This window comes from Strongylocentrotus purpuratus, unplaced genomic scaffold, assembly GCF_000002235.5.
Source record: "Strongylocentrotus purpuratus isolate Spur 01 unplaced genomic scaffold, Spur_5.0 spur5_scaffold_6, whole genome shotgun sequence".
NCBI classification, from domain to species: Eukaryota; Metazoa; Echinodermata; class Echinoidea; order Camarodonta; family Strongylocentrotidae; genus Strongylocentrotus; species Strongylocentrotus purpuratus.
Window position 1 is genome coordinate 16,144,506 of NW_022145612.1, and position 27,877 is coordinate 16,172,382.

The 27,877-nt window shown below is 36.1% G+C and overlaps 1 protein-coding gene across 1 annotated transcript; it reads left to right on the forward strand.

Moving 5' to 3' along the window:
- Positions 1–27,851, forward strand: LOC115919257. Its single transcript, XM_030972605.1, has 6 exons — positions 1–479; positions 21,186–21,290; positions 21,707–21,825; positions 24,137–24,476; positions 26,193–26,359; positions 26,965–27,851. The coding sequence occupies exons 1-6, from the start codon at positions 307–309 to the stop codon at positions 27,813–27,815; spliced, it is 1,755 nt and encodes a 584-aa protein (XP_030828465.1). The 5' UTR covers positions 1–306; the 3' UTR covers positions 27,816–27,851.
- The last annotated feature ends 26 nt before the right edge of the window (positions 27,852–27,877 follow it).

Consider the following 27,877-nt stretch of genomic DNA (forward strand, 5'->3'; position numbering starts at 1 on the left):
TATTAACCGCAGCTACCGTCTGCAGTGAGCGGCTGTACGAGCCTACTCTCGGATCTTGACAGTACACTCCGTGCATTGATGGCGGACAGTTCGCTTTCTCAACTCCTGCAAATCACTCCTTCTTGGAAAAAGTTTAACCAGACCTGGAACTGATATATGGATGTTGGTATCGCTGATGAAGACACAAAAGGAGATCAACTTTCATAAAAACCAACTGGATTTTAACGGCATGCCTTTATCAACAAGGAAAGTTCTTCAATCCATCTGTTTTATGATTTAATAAACCAGGACCTCATTATCATTATCATGTTTCTTGGACTAGTGGAACATAATTGCCGATCCGCAAACATGGAGAGAACATTATCTTTCAGGACTGCACGGTTGATTATAGGTTTTATATTAACAATACACTTAGGGGGAGCAGCTTCGATGAAATACGTGGAACCTTATGGAGATAATGTTTGTTCTCGAGTCACTAGGTAAGTCTCTTAAATAATATTTTCAGAACCATGTTGTACCTAGCTCATTCCATTTGCCTCGATTGTCTTATAATGCTTTTTTAAATACTATGTCTTAGGCAATGTATGATCAGATAATCAAAGTTTATTTTCCCTTTCTGCGTTAGACAGTGAAAGTTGTATTGATTCCTCCTTTTAAAAATTTGCTGTACATTACCTTACCAAGCTTACCGGCAACGTTCTACATATTTTAACCATATTTTTTTCCCCAGCGCAGAAGGGGGTTTATAATTTTGACCTATTGTTTGTCACTGTTTTATAAAGTATGCCTGAAACATGTAATTTTCTCCTAAATATTACTTGAGCTTTACCATTGTCTTTCTTTGTGATTTTCTCGTGGTAGCAATATTATTATAGACGGCTTTGTTGGGGTTAACGTCTCCATGTATAGGAGACACATCCTGACAGAATGCCCTACTTGGGGTACCAACATGGTTACACGGGAGAAGCGCAGGAAATTTATTAATAACTTGGTATTCCCGCGCTAGGTAAATTATGAACCCCAATAAAAGTGAAACACTGGCGTAATCATCCCCTTGTGTAGGTCTATATTGTAGAAGAAACAGTTTTGTATGAAATATGCCGAACAACGCTTTTTCGAACTTATTGAGGACTTGATTGAAAATTATATGTAAAGACCATTTTATTTGTTCCAAGAATGAGAAGTTTATTGTACAATCTAACATTTTCTTTTTGACATACAACTGTATCTAAATCTTTATATAAAAATCGGAAATTATCCCAAACTATCAAATTAACAGGCGAGATTTGTGATACAAAATACGCAACGTATCATGTGGAAGAGCAAGCTTTGCCACATCAACTTTACAAGGGCTAGTTGCTCACTAATTATGGTTGTAGTTAAGATTAATGTTGCTAAACATCATGAAAAAAAATTGCTTGAGAAATGTTAAAAAAAAGAAATACACTGTACATGAAATAAGGCGAAGAATAAATTATACCATTAATCTGTTAATAAATCGACGGAAAACAGTTATCGCCCTATAATAACGGTATGGTTTTAATACTGTAATGATTTGTCCAAATACCATTGTCTAAATATCAAAGGCCACATACCAGACACTTAATAATATGATATACCCGAAGGAGTCTGTGGTTGAACCTGAGCTTCGAAGCGAAATATTGTGATTGCATAACATCCTTCTCATGTTTTGACATACAGTCATAAATTAAACCGTTAATGAAAACATTTCAAAACAAACTTCCCCTCCAGCATGGCCTTAAACCATCCTTCTCAGAGGAATAAATTCATTTTTCTCCAAAATAGGAATTAGAGATTCCCTTGAATGCTGCGGCAACGCAGGGGATGTTGGCTAATTGACATAATTTAGCAATTATGTTGAACTGCCACGGTACAAGTATATATTCTCGTGCGAAACAACTAAGTGCAATAAGGCGTTTGTTATTTCGTCGGGGCGTTAATAGATTTAAACTTTTTCGTCCGCCTGTAAAGTGATAACAAAATTAACAGGTAGACAACATACTCCGAGAGACTAACCGTCATTTCAAGAGAATGATTCAAGAAGTTATTATCACCATGCACATGAATAATTTTAGCTGATAAGTGAAAGAAGAAAGTGATAATTAATGTGGTGTCACTTCCTCGATTTTGACGTTGTGCTTGACGGAAATATGGAAGGCATTGGTTGATAAACCAACCACAACGAGATGAAGATAGTAATCTTATGTCTGGCTGAGTTTAGTGCAATTTGTTTCATTGAAAAGATGAGCAGCCACTTGACGTGCATTTAAGAATACCTTGTGTAAATAATTAGGCCATGAACTATATATTTTGTGTTCTATGTTACTCCATTATCAGAAAATAGAACAAATACTATTTTATGTGATATAGTACTCGCAATTCTAAAGAATTGGCAAAACCGGTCATTTTGAGAAAGTAATATTTCAGAAACAATAAATAAACATATTTTTTAATGTCGCACATTATTTATATTATCATTGATTCATTCATTTCTTAATTTTCAATCTCTCTTCTGATAATATAATATGTTATGATATCATGTTTATTTATTATGATCAATTTGAAAGCTATACTACCACTACAACAAAGATGCAAACGATTTGAATAAAACGTTTCAATTAAAAATTTAAAACCTGTAAATATTTGCAGCAATAGAATAAGGAGTCACTAAAAGGTGGTTGGATTCTTTGCAGGTTTCATACGTCGTCGCCTAATACTCGCCGGTTCTATTTCTGCTTTAAAGGAGGAAACGAAAATGATTGAAGTCATTTCTCACTCAGCAATCTTAAAATGTTCAAGAGTTTCATCATGGAAATTATTTCGATAAAAGATCTTTGCTGACTGATGATAAACAAAAAGAAAGAAATGCCATTAACCCAGAAGGAGGAAGTCCAGTGAATTCCTTCCTAATATTGACGCGAAACCGGAAATCAACCCTGTATCTGTCTTTGGATGTCTCTTCGGAAGATATGACACTTCACACTTGCGAGCGTTGTCTCGATTAATTTCCCCAAAATATAGTTGATGACGATTAGGTTAGGAATACGTCATGTCTGCATACTTTAATAACTATATTTTAATAATAGATTTGTTTTCATAATCAGACACGAGTCGTTAGGAGTCACGTCTATAAACCATACAAGGTTTCCTCACCTTACAAATTTAAAAGGAAACAACATTTCGTGAAATTAGGGAGCTATGTGATTTTTATGATCACATCTAAACTAAATAAAGTCACCTGCTTCAATTAGCATCCATCAAACGCCACCAATTGCCTTTGATCTCCGTCTAATATGTAACTCCGTGATTTAGAATCTTTTAAAATTGCACTCTCAAAAAAGACTTTATTTGTACCCTTTTCTATGATTAACGTCGGCTAGAATGTTGCTAACGCGTCGAAAGAGCATAGCTCACAAAGAAGGTTATCGACGTTTGATGTTATCTCTACTTACGATATGCTTAAGCAATTCTCTAAAGATCTAGGTTTGTAAAGTAGGGCGGACTCTCGAGGTGAGAACAATTTCATGGTAGCCTAATATTGTCAAGAACATATTAGCACTCCTCGAATTTACGTTTGTGGTTTTGAAACCTGGCATCCGCTGTGCCCTAGATTGTTTACAGGGGCTAGATATTTTTATCAGCACGAGTAATGAAATGAAAACGGATTATATTTATATTTGGTGACAAATCGAAAATATTAGAGGGGGAACATGGGTTGAAAAAGGGGCGCTGCCAGTCTGACTGGTGAAATTGCATTTGAGACGTTGGAGCCAGCCAAATTGATAAAGGTTTTATTTTTACTGATTGTTATTTTTACATTGAAGGGTGATTATTCAAACCATCAATATCGTTAATGACATTATGAACATGAAACAAACAAGAATAGGAACTCTAAATCTTTTCGAAACTTTAGACAGTAGTAATTTTTTTTAAACGATATGCTATGATCAAAACTCATTTGATTGGTGATTATTTTACTGTATTTTACTGACCTTAATATTTCCGACCATGAGTTTTTTTTTCTTCTTCTAGTTATCTTTGCCTATTGGTCATATATCTTACCTTCTAGATTTCTATATTTCATGATATTTTGAGGACAAGGGGTTATTCTAACAGGTTTGATATAAATTATATAACTGACCATCTGATCCAATTATTTTAGATCTAATCCTTTTCTGAGGCCCGGAGGTTATACAATCAGGTTTCTTATACAATGTTTAAGTGACCTTGTGATTTCTTTAACAAGATTGCATCAGTTCTAACACTTTTCGAGGTTTGCATTTCTCTTCTTGTATTTTGAGGCTAGAGGGTTATTCAAACAGGTTTCATACACGGGGGACGATCTAACCCAGATTATTCAATCCTTCATTCTGACTCACAAAGATTCTCTCAAAGATAGTTCCTTCAAAGCGAGTGAATCACAAGTTACATAATACCGTATACAACTGTAACTGAACTTAAATTTATAAAAGTTCAACGAATGATATTGGTTGCAAGCTTGTATTTAAAATAAACACACAATCAACCAATCAATGTGATAAGACTGTCCTATGGATCAATGCTCGCGTAAGAAAGCAAACCATGTGAAGCGTATTTACTACATGTACCTTAATTTCCCATTTGTATTGTGTATCGTTACCTTCTACTTTCATATGTCATGTAATATTTCCTTGGAAGCGCACATTATTATCTCTAATTAGTCGTACAAACGATCGAGCACGTAACGGGTGATTTAACTCTTTACTACGTGGCATCGAGAGTTTCATCGTACATACGATTTCAGATCCATAATAAATCTTTAAAATCGAAGTATACCGCCTTCAAAATCCATTTTCGAGCCATTTTTTGATATTACATTACTATCCCCCAACCTCTATAGGTATCTATATATTCTTCCTGGACCCCGGATGAGGGAGATGACATCTCCTGAGTATGAGCAAAAAAAATTTCTTCTGAAATATGATAACACTTCTGTCAACACATACATCACGTGATACCTGTCATAATGTCACAGTAGCTGCCATTTTAATTCCTATAACATTATTTTGACTCCTTTATCATTTTGAAAACGATCATAATTTGGACCCGATTTCGATATTGTTAACCTATTTTTTCATTTATAGTTATAGTTTTCCACACGTTCGACTTAATGGAATCAGTGAGGAAAGGGAATGTTGCTTGCAAATAATTTATTTGCCCATTTTCTATTTTCTCAATAACGATTTTCTATTTTTGCCAACTTTATCAAATTGAAAAGTATATACCTCGGTTCACTAGTTCTGATTTGCACATACGCGTTATATCCACATGATTATACTTATGTCACTTCATTATCACAAATTGAACCACATAAAATCAATCCTGTCTTTGGGAAAGTGTCTGTCAGAACAGTGTGTTAAGTATAGATGGTTCTTAAATTATTCATTATTGAATACTATTAAACATGACATAGAGCGGGTTAATACAGAGCGCGTTGTGAGCACACCCTATTTTTAACCCTGTCGCCTCTACTTTTGTTTCTAGTGAGACCACCCTGCTAGCATCCACCATCGCATTAAATGATTAGTATATATCATTCAGCGTAGCTTTTCACGACATGTTTTGATCTGAAATGCGATATCATAAATGAAAATTGATGCATCTTATAACACAAATTTATATCTATTTAACATGATTAAAGAGGATAGTCAAGATTTAGGCTATCCGAAAAATAATATTGATAGGGGAAGTGAGTATCAGGTCGACAAGAAACAGCTGGGATTAATGGAGAAAATGTATTTTTAATTTTCATTGAATTATAAATAAAAAGAAGGACGTTGGATATAAAACAAAAAGGGGCCTTCATTTATAGTTCTGCTACACGAAGGCATTTCCATGACGACATGTAATGACCCTATTTTATGATTATGACCGCGATTAGAAATGATTTACTGGTAATGATTATAACATCATGCAGCAGAGAAGGGCGTGATACGGAGGTGGGGGGGGGGCGGGCTTTAGAGGTTTGCCATATAAGATATTTACATTTACATTTTGGAGACACATTTTACATTTAGCAAATGTGAGCTTATCAGTTCCTGTACAATGTGGTGTTAGAAAATGCGATTGGGCCATCATCCACCCCCGCCCCCTCCTCACTCCTATTTATAATCCCCACGAAGGAAAACGAAAAGCAACATAAGAAATAAACAATGACATTGTGTTTAACACTGAGCGTAATCGGCAATACAATTTTTTTTTTCTATTTGAACGTTCAAGTACTGTCCGATCCGAATATAGAAATGCAGGATTTTTAACTTTCCCTCCCTTTACAGGTATTTAATAAATGGAATCAGATTAATGGAATTAGGTTATCACGAAACATGCTATATATTTCATCTGTTACAGATTTTAAAATTTATTTATAGCTAGCTGGACAGGAATCGTGCCTTTCATTAAATAATATGTTCATGATATCATGTTTGACGAAGAAAGAAAGATGTTTGAAATGCCTTAGTTATATTGTTTTGTTTTACAGGTAATCATCATGGCGAAAGCTGTTCGGCATGATGGGGATATCTCATTGTACTTTTTTTTTTTTTGGGGGGGGGGGGGTGGGTGGGGTATTGTTAATGTCCTATTTACCAACTTATATCTTACGGTCTAAAAATACTAATTTAACAGGCACCTGGAACTTTTATCTTACGTTATCAAAACCTAGGACAAATCTTTTACCACAATTTATACGAAATTCACATTCAGTAAAAACTAGAACACCAAGGAATGGTCGAGAGAAAGGAGTGTGAGTAGTCATTCAGAAAGCAGAAATAGTCAGTTCCCGTTTCTCGTCATCACAATAGCTCATTTTGCCAGACGACACTTCTGTCACACGAACAAAACAACTGCAGTATAGCTATTTAAGGCAAATAAATGCCTTTCAATTACACTCAGACACGCGTCCTTATCAAAAGCAGCCATATTTTGAGGCATTTTCCCCGCGTAGACCGTGATGAAGCAAAACGTTCATCAGGTCAAACAACAGACTCGTGCTCAATCAATTTCTTTGCTTCCCACGTCATTCGACAGAAAACGTGAAAATGATTTCTTTTATAGATGCATCCTTGAAATACTTTATATCGAATTAATGGTATTCTTCAGTAATTCAAATGGATTTGGTCCGTCCATGGTTAGTCTATTCTTGTAAATGTATCGATAAGAATTGATTTTTTTTTCAATGTTAAGTGGCCTTAGCAAGCTATTTGTAGCGAAAATCTTTAAATGTGTACTACCATGTGACTAGAGTGATTTAATGGACTTAACATTCACAAGTATATTGGAATCATATAGCTTTTTAGCAAATGGATTATGTACAGATAATCGAAATATTGTTTGTCATAATATCACATATTACAAAGACGAATCATTAATATAGAAAAATAATTTCAAAGAAATAAAAATTCAAGGAACTTATAACTTAAAACCTACTGTAGTATAATTACAGATATTATACTACTTAATTAAACCTGAACAGAATAACAAAGACCACAATCGAATTTACCATGTATATAGTTTATATACTCGCAGAGCAGCCTACATTTAGGATTGAAACACAAATGGGAGACCAACTCGGAATATACATGTTATTGTTAACTGGAATTATTTACACATTTAAGTCTTTTACTGCATGTGTTGACCGGTAAACATTTAAACGTCACAAAACATGTCCCACCAAGGACAGAGAAACATCTTTTTGACACAATCCAGGAATGTTATGTAAAAAAGGGGTGAGTTAGCAAGTTAGAGAGGAAATGTAGAACGTTCTCTCCCTTAAATTATATTAGTCCACAATCGAAGCAATTACAAAATGTCTGCTTCATCTCTTATTTTCTCTTTGAAGATACCTTAGGAGATGAGATTAGACTTCGGGCCATGTCATTGAAATGGGTTAAGTGAATTTGGTACGAGATAGGATGTACAACTGTCATGTTTTTCATACAAAAAAATATGTAAAAACATCTTCGTCATTACTGTGCCACTTGGTCTGCATTATAATGGTCAACATTAGATAAAATCGAGAAAACAAATAACTTTGAGCAAACACTAAATAATTTGTGACTTTATTTATTTACGACATGTCAGCAAAAGTCGTGTTTAATTTACTTACCTCGAAAATATACATTGGAGTTAAATTCGTTGTGAATATTCACATATTTTCTTGAACTCCCATCAAATTTGACGCAAGGTGATTTTAAAAGGGGTACATTTTTTCCACCACGCTATATCCCTAGATCGCCATACTCTGCTTCTTCTTACTCAACATTTATTTTTGTCTTATGTATCGTCTATTTTTTTTCTTCAGAATTGTAAAATTTAAACATATTCAGTTCGTTTAACTATTTTATAGAAAGGGCAACGAATATATACGAAACGCATATTTAACTTTTGTAACGGACTTACAGACGGTCGTCGTCGTAAGATCTTTATTTTTCTCACCATACGATCGGTTATGATTTGGTTCAGTAATGTTTACACTCAATTCCGAGTGGACTACCGTTTTTGAAAATACATCTGATGAGACTTACTCATGTAGGCAGGTTGTTTTCCTCGAGCGTCAAAATCAAGAATGTACACACGGAATCACATCTTGATCATAACCAAAGAAATTCAACCAAATTGTGGCAAGAAAACACCCTGACTTATCGAGACAGATGAGCACTAGCTGAGGGAGAAGAGAGCAGCAAGAGAGTGAGTTTTGAGGTGAGTCATTGGCTTGTCTCCTCCCACAATCCTCGTCTCATCCGCTATGTTCATCCTTCAGGTGTCCTACAGTGTTCATTCGTCAAAACTCTACCGGGGCCTCAAAACCCATTGGCAAGACAGCGAACTTCCCCGATTCCGTACCCATGCGGGTGTCCCACAGGGCGCAACAATGGGGCCCGTACCTTTCCGGGATCTCATCGTTTGTAATGCATCTAATAAATCAAACACCTTTTCCTTTCTGGTTTTCTTTATTCTCAAATGGAGGTCAAGATAGAGGACGAAGTCTTGTATAATCCAGGAATCAAGGGGATTGAATCGAAAGGAAGACAATGAGACATGAACCATGGAGGAGAAGGCCTAGTTTAAGAAACATGATGACACAGTCATAGGTTAAAAAACTCTAAATTCATTTACGTGTTCGGGGGGGGGGGTAATAATTTGTTCAATAGCAGAACCTAGGATTCGAGGGAAAGTGCAGGGCGTACATGGAAGCTACATCTATGTATAGAGGATTGCCAATCATAGATGACTGATAAACTGAATTGAATTGTTGTAATCATTTACATTAACTGACACGGATGTTTATATTTTTCTATAAAAGATAACATTTATTTGGAGTTTTCTTTAATTTCTAGCCAGAACAGCAAACAGTTTTCCTTAAAACGTGGCACAATTTTACACAACACTCTGAACTGTAAATTTATGGTAAAGTGAACCAAAATTCGCTAGTTAATTATAATCGTTCGTAATGATTATTTAAAAACGAAATCGTACACATACGAATTCTTAAGTTTAAACGAACCCTTTATTTTATTATAAAAGATAAAATTCGTTGGTAAGAATTATCATCCGTTTTATGTGTGTATAATTTCGTTGTTTTAATTAAAGTGTATAATGTTGCCTGTAGTATTTATCGTTTAGCAGGTGACTCAGGCACATAGTTCCTAAACGTAATCTTCCATTTCACTACAAAATATTACAATCGTGGACGAAAATACACAACTTTGCGATGGGATGACTGATAACTGTTCACGCTGTAATGAATGTTCTCCTTGGTTCATTAAATGTCTCTATTTGGTAGGATATACCGGTGGGCAAACAACATAAAAAATTCAAAGTCTGAGCATTAATGTATTTCCTTTCTCTAATCCATCTCGTTTCCGGAGTATTGTCGCTTCTCATCAGACGGATGAGCTAGGAAATGACTTTCTCTGTGATGAAAGCATCATATACTGTAGATCACACGTGGTTTGTTTTACCCCGACTTATTGCACTATGTATTAACAATTTCCTATGTGGTAATTACCGAACGTAATGAAAATTTCGTAATACACGTTTATGTTCTTATTATTTTTTCTCTCTGTCTTTGTCGTTGTATTTCATCATTTTATCTCTGTATTAATCCGTCTACTTATAATTATCTATAATATCTCAACATATCTTTTTACCTTTTTACTCTCTGTTTCTTACTCCGTCTTTTTTTCCCCTTCTCTTTCTCTTATTCTCTCATTCATCTCTCTATGTATCCAATCTTTCTTTTCCCCCTTTCTAATGTTTTCTATCTATCATATACTTATATCAAACCATAATTATTAATTCTACCTCTCTCTCTCCATTTTTAGTATTCTAATTGCACACTCTTTATGTTTCTCTTCTTTCTCCCTGTTGCTATACCTCTCATCTTATCTGTGTTGCTCTTTTTATTGACTTATTGCTTGATCATGGTATTATCTTATTTAAAATATATTTCGTTTCAAATACATGTATATTCCTCGCGCAATGTTTTATGGATAGTGATCTTATAGGTTTAGTTTTCGCAAAACTTGCTCAATGTTAATTCACATTTAGCTTTTTGATTATGATATTCTACAAAATGCTCAATTTCGATTATCAATGAAAAAGTGTGATTGAGCTGAGATAGTCAATATCACGATTGATATGGAAGGATATCAGGCTTCCTTATCACGTATATATATTTAAGGAATGGCTCGTGAAATCTGAGGGAGTCGGCAATTGGACAAATGATAGTGATACTTTCGCCAAAATCTCTAACCAGCCAATTCTATTTGCTCTATTTCACAGCTGATCGTTATGGAAACAGCTTATGTATCATTATCCTGCAGCTTAAAAGCGCAGGTTGGAACAAAACATTAAATTATTTTTGAAAGATAAATTTTAAATGATCCTTCATTTGAGGATGCGTGTAATTATGATGGTGATGCGGAGTGAAAGAAATAGAACGCACATGTATATTGAAGAGGCTTATCTCGAGTGATAGTATTCCCATGTGGTAGCATATCCACTCTTACTGATGACTGAAGATAGAATCCAACATGATCCTCATCAAAACCCTACCTTCCAAATTTCGGCTTCCAAACTGCGAATTAACTCTCATCGTATTGCTGAAAATAGTCCTCAAGTATTCCAATCAGGGATCTATTCATCTAGATGAACACCCTTTCGAACAATCTGTCTGATATTTAGTAGGTATCAAATCATAGCCATTTGATTTTTAGAATGAAACATCAAATTTCAAACAATCTAATGGTTGATATTTTCAAAACTAACTATTTACGATTATGATAGGCTATATAAAGCCCAAATACATATTTTACCGGCGTCCCTGTATTAGTTCTTCAGGCGGGTTTTCGCCTCACTATTGAATTTATCAGTTTTCAGACAATATTAGCACAACGCCATTTATTTTCTTAATCTTTATTAGAATGTTCTGAAATTTTTAGAAAAATGACATCCGACACTTTCAAGACTATGAAAGCATTTTTTCCAAGCGAGTGATTTTATCATTCCCATTGGACATTCAGCTTTAGATGCGGTCATATAGAACGTGGCATAAGAAACTTCCATGGATATATCCATTATTTTTCAGAGCGCTTAATGATCATGATAAAGCTGTAACCAAGTCACTCTATTAAGCTGACAGAAACTGAAATAATAGACAATCCCTAATTTGTAAGTCATATTTATATACATGTTATAAAATTATATATGGACCTTATTTTCTCAAAATGAGTTGCACATCCATGTAAGGTTTATTAATAGAATAATAATTTACCGGTAATAATATCACATCCCCGAAACCACCACTTTTTGCACAGTGACTCACTAATTTTGTTTCATATTCGCACATTCCATCCCTATAATCTTACCCGGCTTGGCATTTTCTTCAAGAAGCAAAACAAACAAAATATTTTCGGCAAAACAAATCTTGATTAAAGGGATTCATGTGTCATGTCACAGTTGACCCTTATATTTGGGTGTATCCGCTAGTTTAACATGAACTAACACTCCCACGTTCCTGACCTCATTCCACGTTATCCCCTCGCTGACCCAGATCAACTCGCCAAGGATAACATAATCTGTGAGACGATGTTTTCCACGCAGCTTACATGCTCACGGCAGTTATTTCTAATTTAAAAAAACTGCGAACAAAGTTTACAGATAAGCCACGTTTTCGCGAAAATTAGGGTAAAATACGTACAGAAGCTACCTCCAATGAGCACGCACGCATACATTCCGTCCTGAGATTAATACGAAGGGATGCCGGCGATCATTGCTGTATTTGAGGAGATTTGATAATTTTGTGGAAATTATCTCTTCGAAACTGCTCCTAGGGGATTTAGAGTTGTAATCCCTCGGTAGAGTTTTCCTGTTGAGAGCTAGGCCACTGACTTGGGGGAGATTACAACTCTCGTAGGATGCTTTAAGACCAGGGAATGTGATCCTTCCAGATTTGGGACGAGGGGAGAGAGAGAGAGAGAGAGTGAGATTCACCCTCCTTTGACCTTGATATGAGTTTTGATTTTGTTGTGATATTCGTAATTTGAAGGTTACGTAATGTATTAAAATTTATAATGTATTCCATATCTGCCATGCAATCTCACTCTCCTTTCGCCTATGCTAAAAAGCAGGAACAATGTTTGGAGTTTTACAAATCTGAGATGCATGGTCCTACATCGTGTCAGTCAGTGTCTATGATATGGTGTAATATTGTAGGCCTGACAAAATTGAGCTTCAGAAAGACCATGAAGTGCTTCAAAAAAGTAAAAAAATCTTCGAGTGACCGGTTTAACCATACTCATTTCCCCAATAGACTGTAGTATAAATACCCTTGGAAAACGGGTTTTGAAATTTCAAATTCCAATCATAAATATCTTGATAATCAAACATGCCATTGGCTTGTAAAAGTCATGGGATTCATTCTTGACCTAGAAGTTTATAATTAATTATGATTGCAGCATGAGGCAAACCTAGGATTTTGTTTAGAATCAAAGGCAAAGTTACAATACCTTTAACCATAGGTTGTGTACAGTAGTAGATTGTATTACTCAAATTTGATCTTGCACATGACACATCATCGTAAGATTAATCAAGCAGTTTTATATGTTACATATCAATCAAGTTTCAAATTCGAGTCCTATCACCACCCCGCCAAAAATGTCCAGGTCTATGTGAAATATGACTAAACCCCGCATCACAGTATGTACACATCTTCCGTAGAAGTGTACTTACAAAATGTAACGTAATTGATCAACCTGTTATTTGGACTACTACCAGTTTAATTAATATATTCGTAAAATTGTATTAACATGCCCGACAATGTTTTTATCTGGCAGGAAAGGTGACATTTTATCTTTATTGTTTTATTTCACTCTGAATGAAGGCGTTGACAACTAATCAAGATGTATATGTATGTCAAATCACTACAAAAAATACTTTCACGTGTTAATAACGACCAGGATAAGACCGCTGCCTAGAATAATTGATGTAATTAAAAGATCACTTAACGGTGCAAATAATGTTCCCCTGGTTCTTAAAAAGGATGAAACTTTTGGTCGCGACTGTAGTGGAGGTGTCGACGAATTATCCGTTAAGAACCCATGCACGATAATGAATTAATATTTGTTTTCACCTGTTTTTTTCATGTCACATGCGGAGGCGAATTACAAGAGACAAAAATAGGACAAAGTGACGAACTTTCCTAATTCACTTTAATTTCTGCTGACCAAAAAAGTCCTTCAAGTTTGACTTCATGAGGTTCTGGTGAAAACCTCAAAAAACTGCAGGAGTTTACACTATTTTTGCGCGTAATTGAGTAGGATAAGGAAATAGTTAATCATTTTCATGCAGCAAAAGTTTTCTTGCGTTTGGCACTGTTCCTTCTATTATAATACCCCATCGCCTACTGGAACCGGGTTGTCCCTGTATAAAGCCTATGGTAATGTATGAATTAAGTAGTCAACAGGTTAACAGTAAATAGAAGAATTCATTTCATCTCGAGTTTTTGAATTACTAATTGTAGTACTTTGCATTTCTATTAAATTCAGGGGTAGAAAGTATGTTGCTTTTATACCACAGTTTCCATGTTCTTAGAAAGATGCAGAAATATAATTCAACGAATTACTTTATTTTTCTTTATTGAGCCACTTTTGCCATTTTTATGTATTCGGAGAATGAATTTTGAATATCTTTTGTAAGTTTCTTTTTCAAGTTAACTTTGCTCATACGTTAAGAAAATAGAAGATCCGTATTTGTATTATTTAGCTAAATTTGTTTCAGCCATATGCAATTTGTCGAGTGACGATAGATCTAATGGAAGCAAGAGACGCATTTTTAGACACAGTTACCCTCCAAAACAGTCGATAATAACACGGTTTCCTTATCTTAATTTATTTCATTCCTGTATGTTAACTTGAGCCAAATGGGGTACGTGTACATAGATCGTGTGTGTTGAAGATATTTTGCATTTAAAATAGAAATATACTCAAAATAACGTGGACAACACGGCACAAAATGATAAGTTATATCGGAAGAACAATGGCCGACAGTTGAATAAATGTCTAAATAATAATAAATTTTTGTCTTGAAATATAATTTATTTTATACGAACTATCCTAAACATAATACCATTATGTGACATATTTGGGTGTTTTGCAATCATAATTTTGTCCGCAAAAGAAAGGAAAAGTATGTGGCTTTCCTAAAAAATCATCTATACTACTACTACTACTACTACTACTACTACTACTACTACTACTACAACTACTACTACTGATACTACTACTATACTATACTACTACTACAATACTACTATACAATCATTCTACTACTACTAAAATTAATACTACAATTACTGACATTGCTTATCATCCTTTGTCTTATTATTCCTTTTTAGTTAACTATATTATTATGTTCAACTTGTCGGTTAAAACACCCTTGTCAGGAAGCGTTTTGATTTTCATAGGCCTCCATATTCTTTACCATATTCTTGCTTTACTTTAACGTCACATCTAGGCATTTCTCTTCGCTTTATGTTATACGGCTACGTCTAAAAATATAATACTACTGATACAATGAATAATCATTTTCATACGAGTATCAAGATGACTAATTACAAAAAAAAACGACAAACACACATAATCTCCTTGTCACTATTATAAAAAATTGTGATGTTAACTAGGATGACAGATTATGAACGGTCAGGAAAGACGAAGAAGAAAAGAGAATTGAGAAGAAGGCGCCAAGTTGACCCCCAATTCAATCACTTCTTATTACACAAACGATGTCCTATTTTAGTTGGCAGTCACGGCCAATAGAGGACCATGTCTGTGATACCGCTGACCAGGCTAAATGGGGACAGTCCAGATGACATGCTGGAGAGGAAGGAACCCATCAGAAGAATAACACACAATTGGTTCCAATTAGGGCTTGGAACCATGGTCCATTTCGACAAGGATTGTAATGATGTCCATCTAATTTGATCAGTTGTTTGTCCTTGCTTGTTCCGGGCCTGAAGAGGAATTGTTATAATTAAGAACAGTTAAAGATAAACTCCAGTTCTGGTAAAAAAGAAAAGAAAATTAATTCTCACATAATCAAACGAAACTTACACTGAATGTTCAAGATTACAAATAAATGACATGTGCCAAACATTTTTGGAAGAAAATGTATACTGGCTGAGTAATGAGCACAGAAAGACAAGGAAATCGAGGTAGTACTAGCCCCGACACCATGTGTGTTGTCCCATATATAGCTTTCTGTGTACAGTGCTTGTTACTTTACCAAGACTCGGTCAAATTATTATGATTTTGATGAATCCAGAACCTTGCAGTGCACACCAATACTTACATGCTACATGATCAATTGTTTCTGATCCTTTCCACACCTTTTCTTTCACAATGCAATCGCATTACCAGTACTAAAGTTTATCTTTAAATGATACCCTAATAAATGAATACACAAAAAGACCCAGTAAAATTATTTAATGGGCGTACTACAGTACATGAACTCAAAATGTCATTTGATATTATCATGAAATTAAAGACAGTATAAGGCCATTTAAAAAAAAACATGTTTAGCGCCCACGCCCGCTACCTTTTGGGGGGCCGCCTCCAAAAAATTTTTTTGTTTTTTTGGAAATCTTTTATTTATTGATTTTTTTTGAATTTTTTTGTTGATTTTTTAAAAAAAAAACAACATGAAAAATACTGCTGAAATAGATCTAATTCTGATTTTAAAAAGAAAAAAAAATGTTGGCGGCCATATTGAAAAATAGGCCGACTGTCAGGGAAAATGTACTGAGCGGCCATTTTAAAAGAAAAGAAAAAAAAAAAGGGCCTCCTCCTTCCTATTTTTCGAAAAAAACAGGACGCTAAACTTTTTTGTATTTTTTATTTGGCCTAAAATGTTCACATCATAGAGTTCTATGCAAAGTCCTGTAATTTTACACGATCTCGGCAGTTTTTAATTGATGGCAGATGATAATGAAACGCAACTTACAATGTTGACATGCTAATTCCTCGAAGGAATTTGCAGTTTTTAGATCTAATTATTGTTTTCTCTAAAAAGAATGCGATTGTAGGAGTGCGCTGGTTTTGTTTGAATAAATCAATCTGCCAAAAGCTCTCATTGCCTACTGATATATAACTGACCTCGACTATTTATATAAACATTTGCATTGAAAACAAGTTTATTCGTCCATCAATGAAATCAAAGTCGTATACCACGGCACGGATATCAAGTTTTAGCCCTGAACGTAGTATAAATGAAGAAACTTTGATGACTGATTAATACTGTCACTTAACACTACTTCACAGGCTGATGCCAAACAGGCACACATAAATAGAAACGTCCCTGGTACTTACGACCTTTTTTTTTTTTTTCATGCTAATTGAAAGGACAGCGTTCTTTTAATCAAGAAATCAAATATTTTGAAATGATCATTTCTTTACACTAGGACACAAGGCACATAGATGTTTGGTATTTATTCCAGAGGTCTTGTATACAAATAAAGACGAGATGATTATAGACTCCTTCAATTTAAAGTCAGCCCTCTGCTTCTCTCCCTCTCCCCTCCCTTTCTTTGTCTACCGTGATTGCAAACTGCTACTGATCTACATAAGGACCTTCAGACCTTTATTCTTCGGAAATTTAATAGAACATTTTGAAGAAGAAAAAAATGCAAACATTTTTGGCACAATGTTTCAGTCTCCAAATAATGTCAATGACACGATTTTACTCAAAGATATATACAAAAATTATAATATTAGATTGATCTCAACAACCTTCGTTATATATTTGACTTGTAATGGATAAACAATTGAATGTATGCATTTTTTTTTTAAACCAGTAAATTCCTGGCAGGCAGTAGAGTTTTCTATACACAAATGTTTGTACCTAGTTTTAGAAACCATAACCTACACAACGACCACACGTACTCGTGCCATGGCCATGTTCTAAAGAAGGATATCACATTGAAGGAACTCAGTGATCAGCTTGTCAATCAATGATTACGATGTAGGTTGGTAATATGATTTAACCGTTGACATCATTCAATCCCTATTAGAATAGGAAGGCGTGGCTTCCTCGTAATTGAACGTTTCTCGCTCAACCTTAAACGTGTTTTCGCTGTGGGAAAAGCTAAATGAAGGGTGCGTAACGCCGGGGAGCAGCCAACAAAAATATCGGAGAAAGTCCCCGTATGCTGAGGTGCCCCGGGCGTTGGAAACAAACGTGATATATTTGGTTCGTCCTAACACGTATACAATACCTCGATGTTTTCAATCTGTAATCTTTCCGTTGAAATTAAATATAATGAAAATACACAGATAAGAAGTCAAGCCCGAAATCCAGGGAGCAGCACAGAAATGCTGCAGGAGAATCAGGAAATTAAACACCACAGATAAATCTGGATGAAATTAATAGTGCAATATTGAGGTTACAACATGGGGGAAGATAATTTCTTTCCATTCGATCAATATATTTTCATACCCCTTTCCCGCCTTTAGTCACGTTTAACTATCAAAATGAAGGGGTAGTTTATAGTAATCGTCTTGAATAAGTAGGTTTTTAGATCGAGATGCGAGATAAGATTTAAATTATCTAGTTACATTTTATTTTCAATAAAATGCACCATGGTCAATGGCTGTGCTTTCATCGTGGTGATGTTGCTTCGAGCAGTAAACATGGTAAATTATCCGAATCTTTTCACTGTTCATACTCGCTTTAAATGGCCCCTCTGTAAAAGCAGGAAAGATAAGAGCTAGATGTGAGATAAAACACTCGACAGCTGTAACAAGACTTGGCGAAATCGGGGCATCTAATCTTCTTTCTTCATGAGCAAAGTAATTTGTAAATATAGTTGTTCGCAATTGCACATGCAAACACGCACGTACACACACTTATACAACCATTTTTTTTCTAAATAATTATTTTCTTTTTTATTATTCGAATACATCTCGTACAAATCATTCTTTACCAAACTGGATACATCGTACATTGATATTTTGGATTAAACATAAATTGCAATAATAAAAATAAAAAACACACACACCTATATACTGCACACCCACACACACTCACCATCACGCACAAACGCACTTACACTCGCGCACATTATATATCACTTATGATACCCTATTTTCCCCCAACGATGGAGACAAAGAGTGAGCAATTCTAGATAAAAAAATGTTTTATTTAGTGCATACTGCATTTAATTTTTGAAAAATTAATCGAAACTTGAAATCCATGGAAAAAAATATGCAATCCATATTTCTATCACGAACTAAACAAACATTCATTATAAATAAATGAATGCTCTTGAGTATAAAGTTGACCTTCATGACCGGCTTTGGAACAAATCTTTGACGATGTGAGATATTTCTAGTGACAGGTGCCGGCAACGAAATCTACCGATTATATGAGTAATTTTACCATATCGAGAGGGGGGAGGGGGGGGGGGGGGGGGGGTAATACAAGGGGAATATTTTCTGATTCATATTAAACCCGCAATCTGGAGTCTGATCAAAGCTCTAAACACGAAGGAGCTGTATTTGATTACCGTCGGATCTCTGTAAATTCTTTGCTTTACAGCTATCTGATGAACCTAAAGTGAGTAATATCACTTACCTTTATATACGACTAAATGATATCAAAAGACAATTTTTTATCATTTTTAGCGCGTCAAAACATGACGTCATTTTTATAGGCTGAAATTCTCCCGCGGTTCATTCAACTTTTATTTTTATTTCATCTCCCGTTCTGATCTCTCTTCCGTTACTGATTGATGCTTACTTTTTTACATGGCAGCAATGGCAGGATATGTCCTAGCCCAGGTTTTCACGAGAGTTCTTTCAAAGGTTATCCTGTGGTTGTGTGAAAAACTTGAACAAATCATTTGTTAATTCGTCCTGACATGGAGGATGAGGTACCCTCCAAACTAGTACGATATCAGTCTAACCTTATCTGTTCACAGATTTTTTAGAAAAATCTGCCAATAATTACCCGCACGAGGACACCAACATAACAATTACTTTTGATTAGTATAGGAAAGGGCACAGTAAAATGATTCTGACACACTTTCATTGATATCATTATCGTAATATTAAATTAAAAAAATTATTTCACGACATTAAATTAATGCAATTTTTAAGCTAGTTATATATGTTAACTTGCCATACAATATTAATCCAATTTGCTTGTAACCACACGTAGAAAAATGAGGCAGTGAGTCTTTACAAAACGAAATATAATTGGAGCAGTGTCAGAGAATAGTTCATAACATAAAATGATTATGACCTGGTAGCAAAGTCCCTGGTTTTCACCTGTTCATATCATCATTGGCATTAGACCAACATTCGCTAGATATGCTGTTGTCATGGTTCTGATAGGTATCTCACGGGTTTAACGTCGGGAAGGGATTAAAACTTCGAGGTATTCCACCTGTTATCTGTCTCGATTAATACATAATGAACAGGTGTACTAATTGATCCACAAGAGTGGTCTCATGCAGACCACGCATATTGGCCATTTATAGCAATAGAATAAAACAGTGAAACCGCTTGATGATGATGCGATGATGGGTACGGGAGTGATTAATGTCGAGAAACATACGTAATTCCCAAGTGCCCGTTACACACACGATATATCATCATTGCGATTGTGTTACTGCATGCGCTAATAAAACATATCAAAGCAATTTGTTGATACGCCAATGATTCAATGCACTGCTTGCTCTGTTTATTGTACAAACGTTTTTTTTTCTTCTGCGATGTCATCGTCACATCGGCGTCATTGTGACTGCGTCAGTCTGTGACGCAGGCCTACGTTAGGCAAAACGACGTCTCATGTTCAAAGGACATTAACAAATCATTAGGAACTTTTAGATTTGCACGACGAGAACGTGGACTGTGACGTGTGACATCCCTTTATAAAGGCAATGTGACGTCCTTTGAAGGCACTGGCAGTGACGTCACATTGCCTTAAAAGGTTTTCACACGAGCAGTCCACGTTCTCGTCGTGCAAATCTAAAAGTCCCTAATATCTAAGAAAGAATCTGCGTCGTATGTGTTTACCTTGTTCAAAAATTGTGTTACAATTTTGGCAAGGGCTTTTATTTGCTTGATTTGTTTGTTTGTTTGTATTTCGTTCTTTATATACTCCTTTCCTCTTTGAGTGCATTGAAACGTTCATTTAAATTAACATGAAATAAGGTTTGCCAGAAAAGCGTCAGGTTATAATTCAAGGATAATTTTCATCGCCGACCTGCTTAATCTAATTGCTTATCTAGATTTCCTTGCGATTTAAAATATCCATGCCCCCTTTTTTTATATCAGAATATGCATCAAGATTTTTCAGCATGTTATAATGTTTTGTAATGTATAAGATATGTGATTTAAATACTACTACGATGATGATAAATAACATTTACATATTTCGTAGAATTTTCCCAGATAGGTCTAACACCACAAAAAATGATTTTAACAAGAGCAATCTATGCATCTTTTTGTCGAGCGTATGTTGTATAATGATTGAAATAACTAAATTCATGGATTTTGTTAATGTCCAGCATATCATCAATAAATGTTTGTTTTAAAATCCAAATTTTTTTTTTTTTTTTATCTTTGCAGTGTCACCAATGTGCAAAGAATACCAATGAGTGGTATACAGACCAAGAAGTTTCGATACATGACAAAGTGCAGTGTGTTTGGTGTAGCGATGTGCAGTAGATACAGGTTTGTCCCTAACGTGGTCATTGATATCACTTTGTAAAGTTGAGCTAACTTAGGTGTAAAGTTTTATTATCTGCCTTTCATGAAGCAATTAACAAACACATCATTAATTTTTGTAGAGTGCACACGTGCTTATTTCTTCTCTGAATGGAATTGGGAAGTTTCATACAGAGGAATAATGGAACGATCAGGTGTTCAAATTAGCACTGAATAAAACCAGTACCAGTAATAATTTTATGAAATCTAATAAAATACAAGTTATACTTTTGTTTACATCTCTCACTTCCCGTCACCTTTTCTTTTCTTTCTTTCCTTCCTCTGTCGATGTGTCTCTTTATTGTTTTATTCGTAACACATATTATAATCTTCTTCATTTCGGACTTCATCTTAAATTTTGATTCGTTTTGTTACCTCAATAGGCTTGTATACGTGAATGCCTTTCGTGAGCTGATATCGACTCAATACGCTGTGCGACCTGGGTGTTGTAAAGGTTACCTCCAAGACGGTACTTTGTGTGTAGAGGCGCCACCAACGACAAGTAAGTTCTCATCTACTTTTAGCAGTATTTCAAGATTTTTTTTTTCTACAGCAAACAAAACAACACTGAACAAGGCAATCTTGAATGAGTGAATTTTTATGCTGAACAGGGCCAGAAATCAGAATTAATATGAATCCGATGTAAACATTGTTTATAATGCATCTTCAGGTCGAATAGGTGAAAATTGTCATACAAAGATCCTAACGCCCCTGTATGTTGGGTAAAATCATAAAAATTGTACTTTCCCAATGCAGACAAAATGACCGAAGGTTCTGTGATATTTCCTTGAGGTCGCAGGCGGAAGTTGAAATATAATTGTTCGAGGGAAGGTATTAATTTGGAGATGAATACTGTGATGATATGTTTGAAAATACCCCTTCCCCCAACAAAAAAAACATCACAAACAAATGAAAAAGAGACTTTCATATAGCCTGCATTTTATTTGACCTAACTCATCAAAAGCATGGCAGATCCCGTTTGCCCTGACCATGTGCTAAAGAGATGTGAATCAGTTCCGGATCATGTGTGTGACATGTACGCGATCTCGATTGCACGTCAAACTATTCGCTAACCTCCTCTGGGGAAACATACAAACTATAATAAACGACTTACGTCTGTTTCATGAGGGTATGTGCAAATCAGCCACGTGGGACCAGAGAGGAAGGGAAGGTGGTACGATGATAGAATAGTTGAAGAGTGAGAACACGTCGTAGCTGTAGTCAATAATGCCTCTGGTCTCATCTTAAGTCCATGGGTGATTCAGTTTCCTCTGACTCGGTTGTGAACTGTGAATGGTAGTTCCGCATCTCTCATCCCCCCTTTATCTTGGAGCGAAATATGGAAACACGAACCCCCGTCTCGAGAATAGAATGGGACCTCTCCATGCTTCCATTCATGAGAATTAAAACCTGAAAAAAATAAATCATTGTGCGACATAGTTGCACAGTTGCCAGTTGCCTTTACTCATGGCAGTAGTCTAACAAGATCAACGTTCGTGTGCAAGTCAAACCGATGACAGTATACGTGCTATAGAATTATAGTTCATTCTTTCAAGCTTGTTGAATCATATTTAAAAGAAACAATATTGAGGGGCTTTGTAAAGCTTGAAAAAAGTGACAAGAGAATTAAAAAAAGGGCAAGCTACCAGCGGAATACAACAATTGTTATTGTTTTAAAGGGTATATTCCGAAATTCGTTAATAATTCTCCGGGACAATCCTACAAACATTTATTCAAATCTAAAGAGGATTAACAAAAAAACAGGTATATCGACTAGGCATTGTTTGCAAACAAATATCGATGACATAAATCTACAATCAAATGAACAATAGCAGTAGGGGTTATCAAATTATTAAAATAATTACACTGACGAAGTAATCGTTTTCTTTAGGATTGCGTGGCCCTCGTAAAGCTGAACTTCTCTTGTCATTATCCTCATGCGCGCCACTTTCGTCATGATTCAACCCCTTGTCATCGGCTAAATAATTTTATAATGTACTTTATCTTCATGATCTCACGTAGATAAGTTATCTTCTGATGAATCAAAATGTGATAGTTTTCACACATGCTGGATCATATAGCTTTATAGAGGGGGCAGGCATAATTCTTTCAGCGTCTAGTTAGGAATACGTGACATCGACAACAGGTTTTTCGATAGGGAATGACTGCAGACCTGGTTGATCAGGGATCATCAAAAGGTTCACGTGGATCATTACACAACAAGTGATTCATCAACCAATTGTACAATTTTTCCCTATTTAGTTATATATTCATCGAAAGGTGTAAATAAAAGTAATGTACGTATGGAATGCACAAGAACTAAAAAGAGTCGAAGAGGGTCAAAGACATTTTCCATAATCGGCCCTTTCTTTATCCCTAAGAGTTAGGACGAGCATTTCGTCAAATTTTGAAGAACAGGGGAAACTACTTCATGTTTCATTTTTGCTTCATGATGCAAAAGAACATACCCCATCGCTCAACTAACTCGTGAATCAGCTCTAACTTCTGTAGTAAAATTGTTGTTAATGGAGTCACGATCATCTGCGGTTTCCTCTGGGTTAATTTACTCCACGGGTTGCTGCTTTAGATAGATGATCTGTATTTCTTCTGGTGACTATACTGGTGGGAATATCAGTACTAATATGAAAGGATCTTTATCTAATTCCATCAGTGTTTGGGTCTTGAATTGTACCAGAGTTCCGTGTTACCAGACGACGTCAATGTACTTTTGCTTCTCTAACACGCTTATGGCGGCTCCATTCTAATACTGTTTTACATCTTTGTGTACCCCCCCCCCCCTCTCTCTATAAAAGGTCCCCCTCGGACATCTACAAGGAACCCTTCTACAGTCAAGACCGAAACGGTGAGGGCGCCCTTTGGCGGCGTGGCTCCAAGAGGATCATCGGGTGGCTACCCTATCAAGGACGGATCAGGAGCCTCCAAGGGCCAGTCTGGTCATCAGGATGAGGTGCTCATTGATCAGGAAGGGGGCTACTTCGAAGTGAATCCTGATTACAAGGGACCTGCGGTGGACCGAGTATTGCCTTTGATTGCGTCTGGTGTTGCAGGGGTCATTACACTGACCGCTGTGGTAGCGTTCGTGCTGATAGTCATTAACAGAAGGAGAAGGAGGAGAAACAAAGTCCAACCGGGGTAAGAGTTCATTCATGGGCACCCATAGTGTCATTTATGTTGTTATCAAATGGCCTTATATGGGTCATGTGGGAGCATTATGTTTGGTTGACCCGATTGCTACTGAATTCTCTCGTTGATCTGGGTTTAATACAGGGACCGCCCGGTTCCCTGCATACATCATATTAGAACATTACAATATCATCGGTTATAGATAGATATACGTGAAAATGAAGGGGAAAAAATTGCAGATTAAAATACGCAAACCCAACCAAAACGTTTACTTACGGGATGTAAAAATAACTTCCTATGAATGGTCTATAATATAGAAATAATTACCCCTTTCTCATATTGGTCCGGCATAATTTGTCTGGCACTGATCACATATTATTTTCAGACTAAGACAGATGCTTAGATAATTACAGAGTAGGGATTTATTTGTAATTTGCAAGAAACAATATCATTATAAAAACAGGTGTGGATTAGAATCAGATGACGAGATTAAGCAAAAAGTGATGCTTTTATTATCTGATATATTCTTAGATCTGCAAGCATGATTTTCTTTTATTTACACATGTATATAAATTATTAACATATGTCAATGACATCATCGCACAATTGTAGTTGCAAAACACTGATGTAATAATGGGAACAATCATGACGCATTTGGAATATTGTTAATTTAATCAGATTCGTTATTTAGTTCTTTATTTCAAGAAGTAACTAATTTAGACTAAACAGGCTAATTATGAACATGGACCCGATGTTGTCTGCTGAAATAACTATAAGGAATTTCTGGTCAATGGATTAATCAATAGTCCATTATTTGTTTGGATATGTACACCTTCGAGATAAATGTGATTAGAAAAACCAGACATGACGGATTTGACACCAAATGAGTGCGTTCACGGCCCTTATGTATATGCTTCCTCCAAGAAGAAGAATCCCTCTTCAAGATAGGAGGGGCGGATGGAGGGCGGGGGGCAATGCAGGTCTATACCCCATAGGATATTTAGCTGAATCTGGTAATAGGGAGATGAAAATCGACGCCCCTTGCTTCAGCCCTTATTTACTCGGTCCCACAAAATTAACAAAATCCACCTTCCATTGTCATGCTTGTTGCCAGCGTTATTGACTCCTCCAAAAATGATAATGATCCTCCTCAATTATACTGACAACCTCTTCCTCCCTTCTGCCACCCCCTCCTGTATTAAAAACCACCTATCTATTTCTACAATTTGCATTGTCTCCGCAACTATTCAAACGACATGAGCCCCATAAAATGATCGACACTAATCTATGATGTCTACAGTTTCAAAAAAACTTGGCTACACAAGTACGACTAATCGATAACACCTGCTTTCAGGAGTACGTGTGTGTCTATACAAGTACTGTATTACTCATTGAAAGTCAAACCCCAGAGAGAACGTTCCAAGTCTTTGTTGATTTTGTTAATATCAAAATAGGGATGATGTGAGGGGAAATAGATTGATAATGTGGCTAGACTCTAATGTAAGATTTGTCGAATGGTTTTGAGGCCCAAGTTAAGCGGAGGAATCTTGATGCCGATTTTCTTTCATCGACATGGGTATCAATAAGGTGCTCTTTGGTTTTTGTTTTCTTTCTTTTAAATACGTGGGTTATGTCATATACTTTCTTCCCAATAATATTGACTTGAGTAATCACGTTATCCTTCATTTTTCCTGAATGTTTCCTTATCAATTTTGATTCGTGCAGATTTCATGACTCTGTTCGGTTCCGCACTAACAACCAGCCGAAGGGCACGACTAAGCTCGAGATGAAACGAATGTCAACGGAGAAATCCTCAGCACATGCCCTGGCGCTTGCTGCTACCATGACGAATACAAAGGCATCCAAGAAATTCAAGAGATTGTCTCGAAAAGGTAAATAGCAATTGTCTTAATCTTGTCATCGTGAAAAGAACACAATTGGTAACTGATTAACGGTTTGGTTAAAAAAAAAATTGTCATTGCAATCCTCGTCGCAGAACGGCGTAGAAATGTTCACATCATGAGATGGCGCTCTTCAGTTAATTCAAACATAACCAATGAAGCCACTAGTTACATTTAATTTTTTTTATATACCTTTTTTCCTTTTTCTGAAAATATAAGAGGAAATGTGTTGAATATGTTAAAATCTGCAACATATTTTTGCTGCCGACAGTATGTGAACAAAGCGTACAGGAGGCAGAACTACAATAACATGAAGCTAAATTGTACTGCTTTATTCATGATAATAAAATAAAAATATCATTATATACTTGCACAAACATATCTTTCATATAACTTGCAATATCACTGGCTTTCTCTATTCGAAGTCATGACCAGCGTCATGGCCACTACCATCAATTTAACATAATAAACATGTAATACCATTTAACATGTCAAAACAGTCCAGATGTAAAAATTGCGCAGGCATTTTGGGGTAGCTGAATAGTAAAGCTTGACTTCTGACTATTTGAACACTTTATTCTTCCTTTCTCGTTTAGATGGACCATACGTGGAAATATCAGATATTCCTGGGACAACTTTTGTCAGAGTCACCTCACAGACTGAACAAACGTTACGAGAAGACCTACAGAACAACCAAGTACATGCTGCAATCATTAACAATAGGAGAAGCTTGAATGAATCCCAAAGAAAACAAAGAAGTCCTGTGAAGCGTGGTGGCTCTATGAAGATTGTCCCTCAATACGCCGTGGTCAACAAGCTCAGAAAACCTGACAACGACTGTGAAGAGCTGTTAGCCAACAACAAGAAACAGAAGAATAATAATGACCTTGAGGAGAACCTCCACGGAGCATACCATGCATTTACCCTTGAGCATCAAGATACAGGCGATTTAGCACCGCTCTACGCGGATCCCAATCAGAAGCCACAGAACAAGTCGAGTACGTGGGCTTGTCGGGTGGGCTCAAGTCTCAAGGACAGTCCTGTTAAAGGTGCTGGTACACTCACACCAGGGAACGTCCTAGCTCTGGTCAAGCAGAGCAACCTGAGAGAAACCTCAAAACTCTTCACGAGCTGCGGCGGTGGTGTCGGGAGCCGTCGCCTATCATCAGGGTACAGCAACAAAGATGATGATTCGGAAAACTCGAGCGGGTACAGCTCACTCCGACATAGCACCGAGGGAGAACCAGACAACATGTATGGGAAGCTAAACCACGCTACCAGCGTGAAACCAACGAGTCCTACAGACACCAAGAGTCAGACAGCCTCGTTAGAAGCATCAGACGACAACGACTACGATAAACTTAGACGAGGGCCCAAGTCAAGAACACTGGGGATGAAGTGGGCTACCTCGGGACACTACGAGACTTTAGGCGTCGACGAAAGCTGATGTTCACGTTCATAAAGCTTTTCTAAAGGACAAAAAGAGAGAAAAGAAGAAAGGAAAGACTT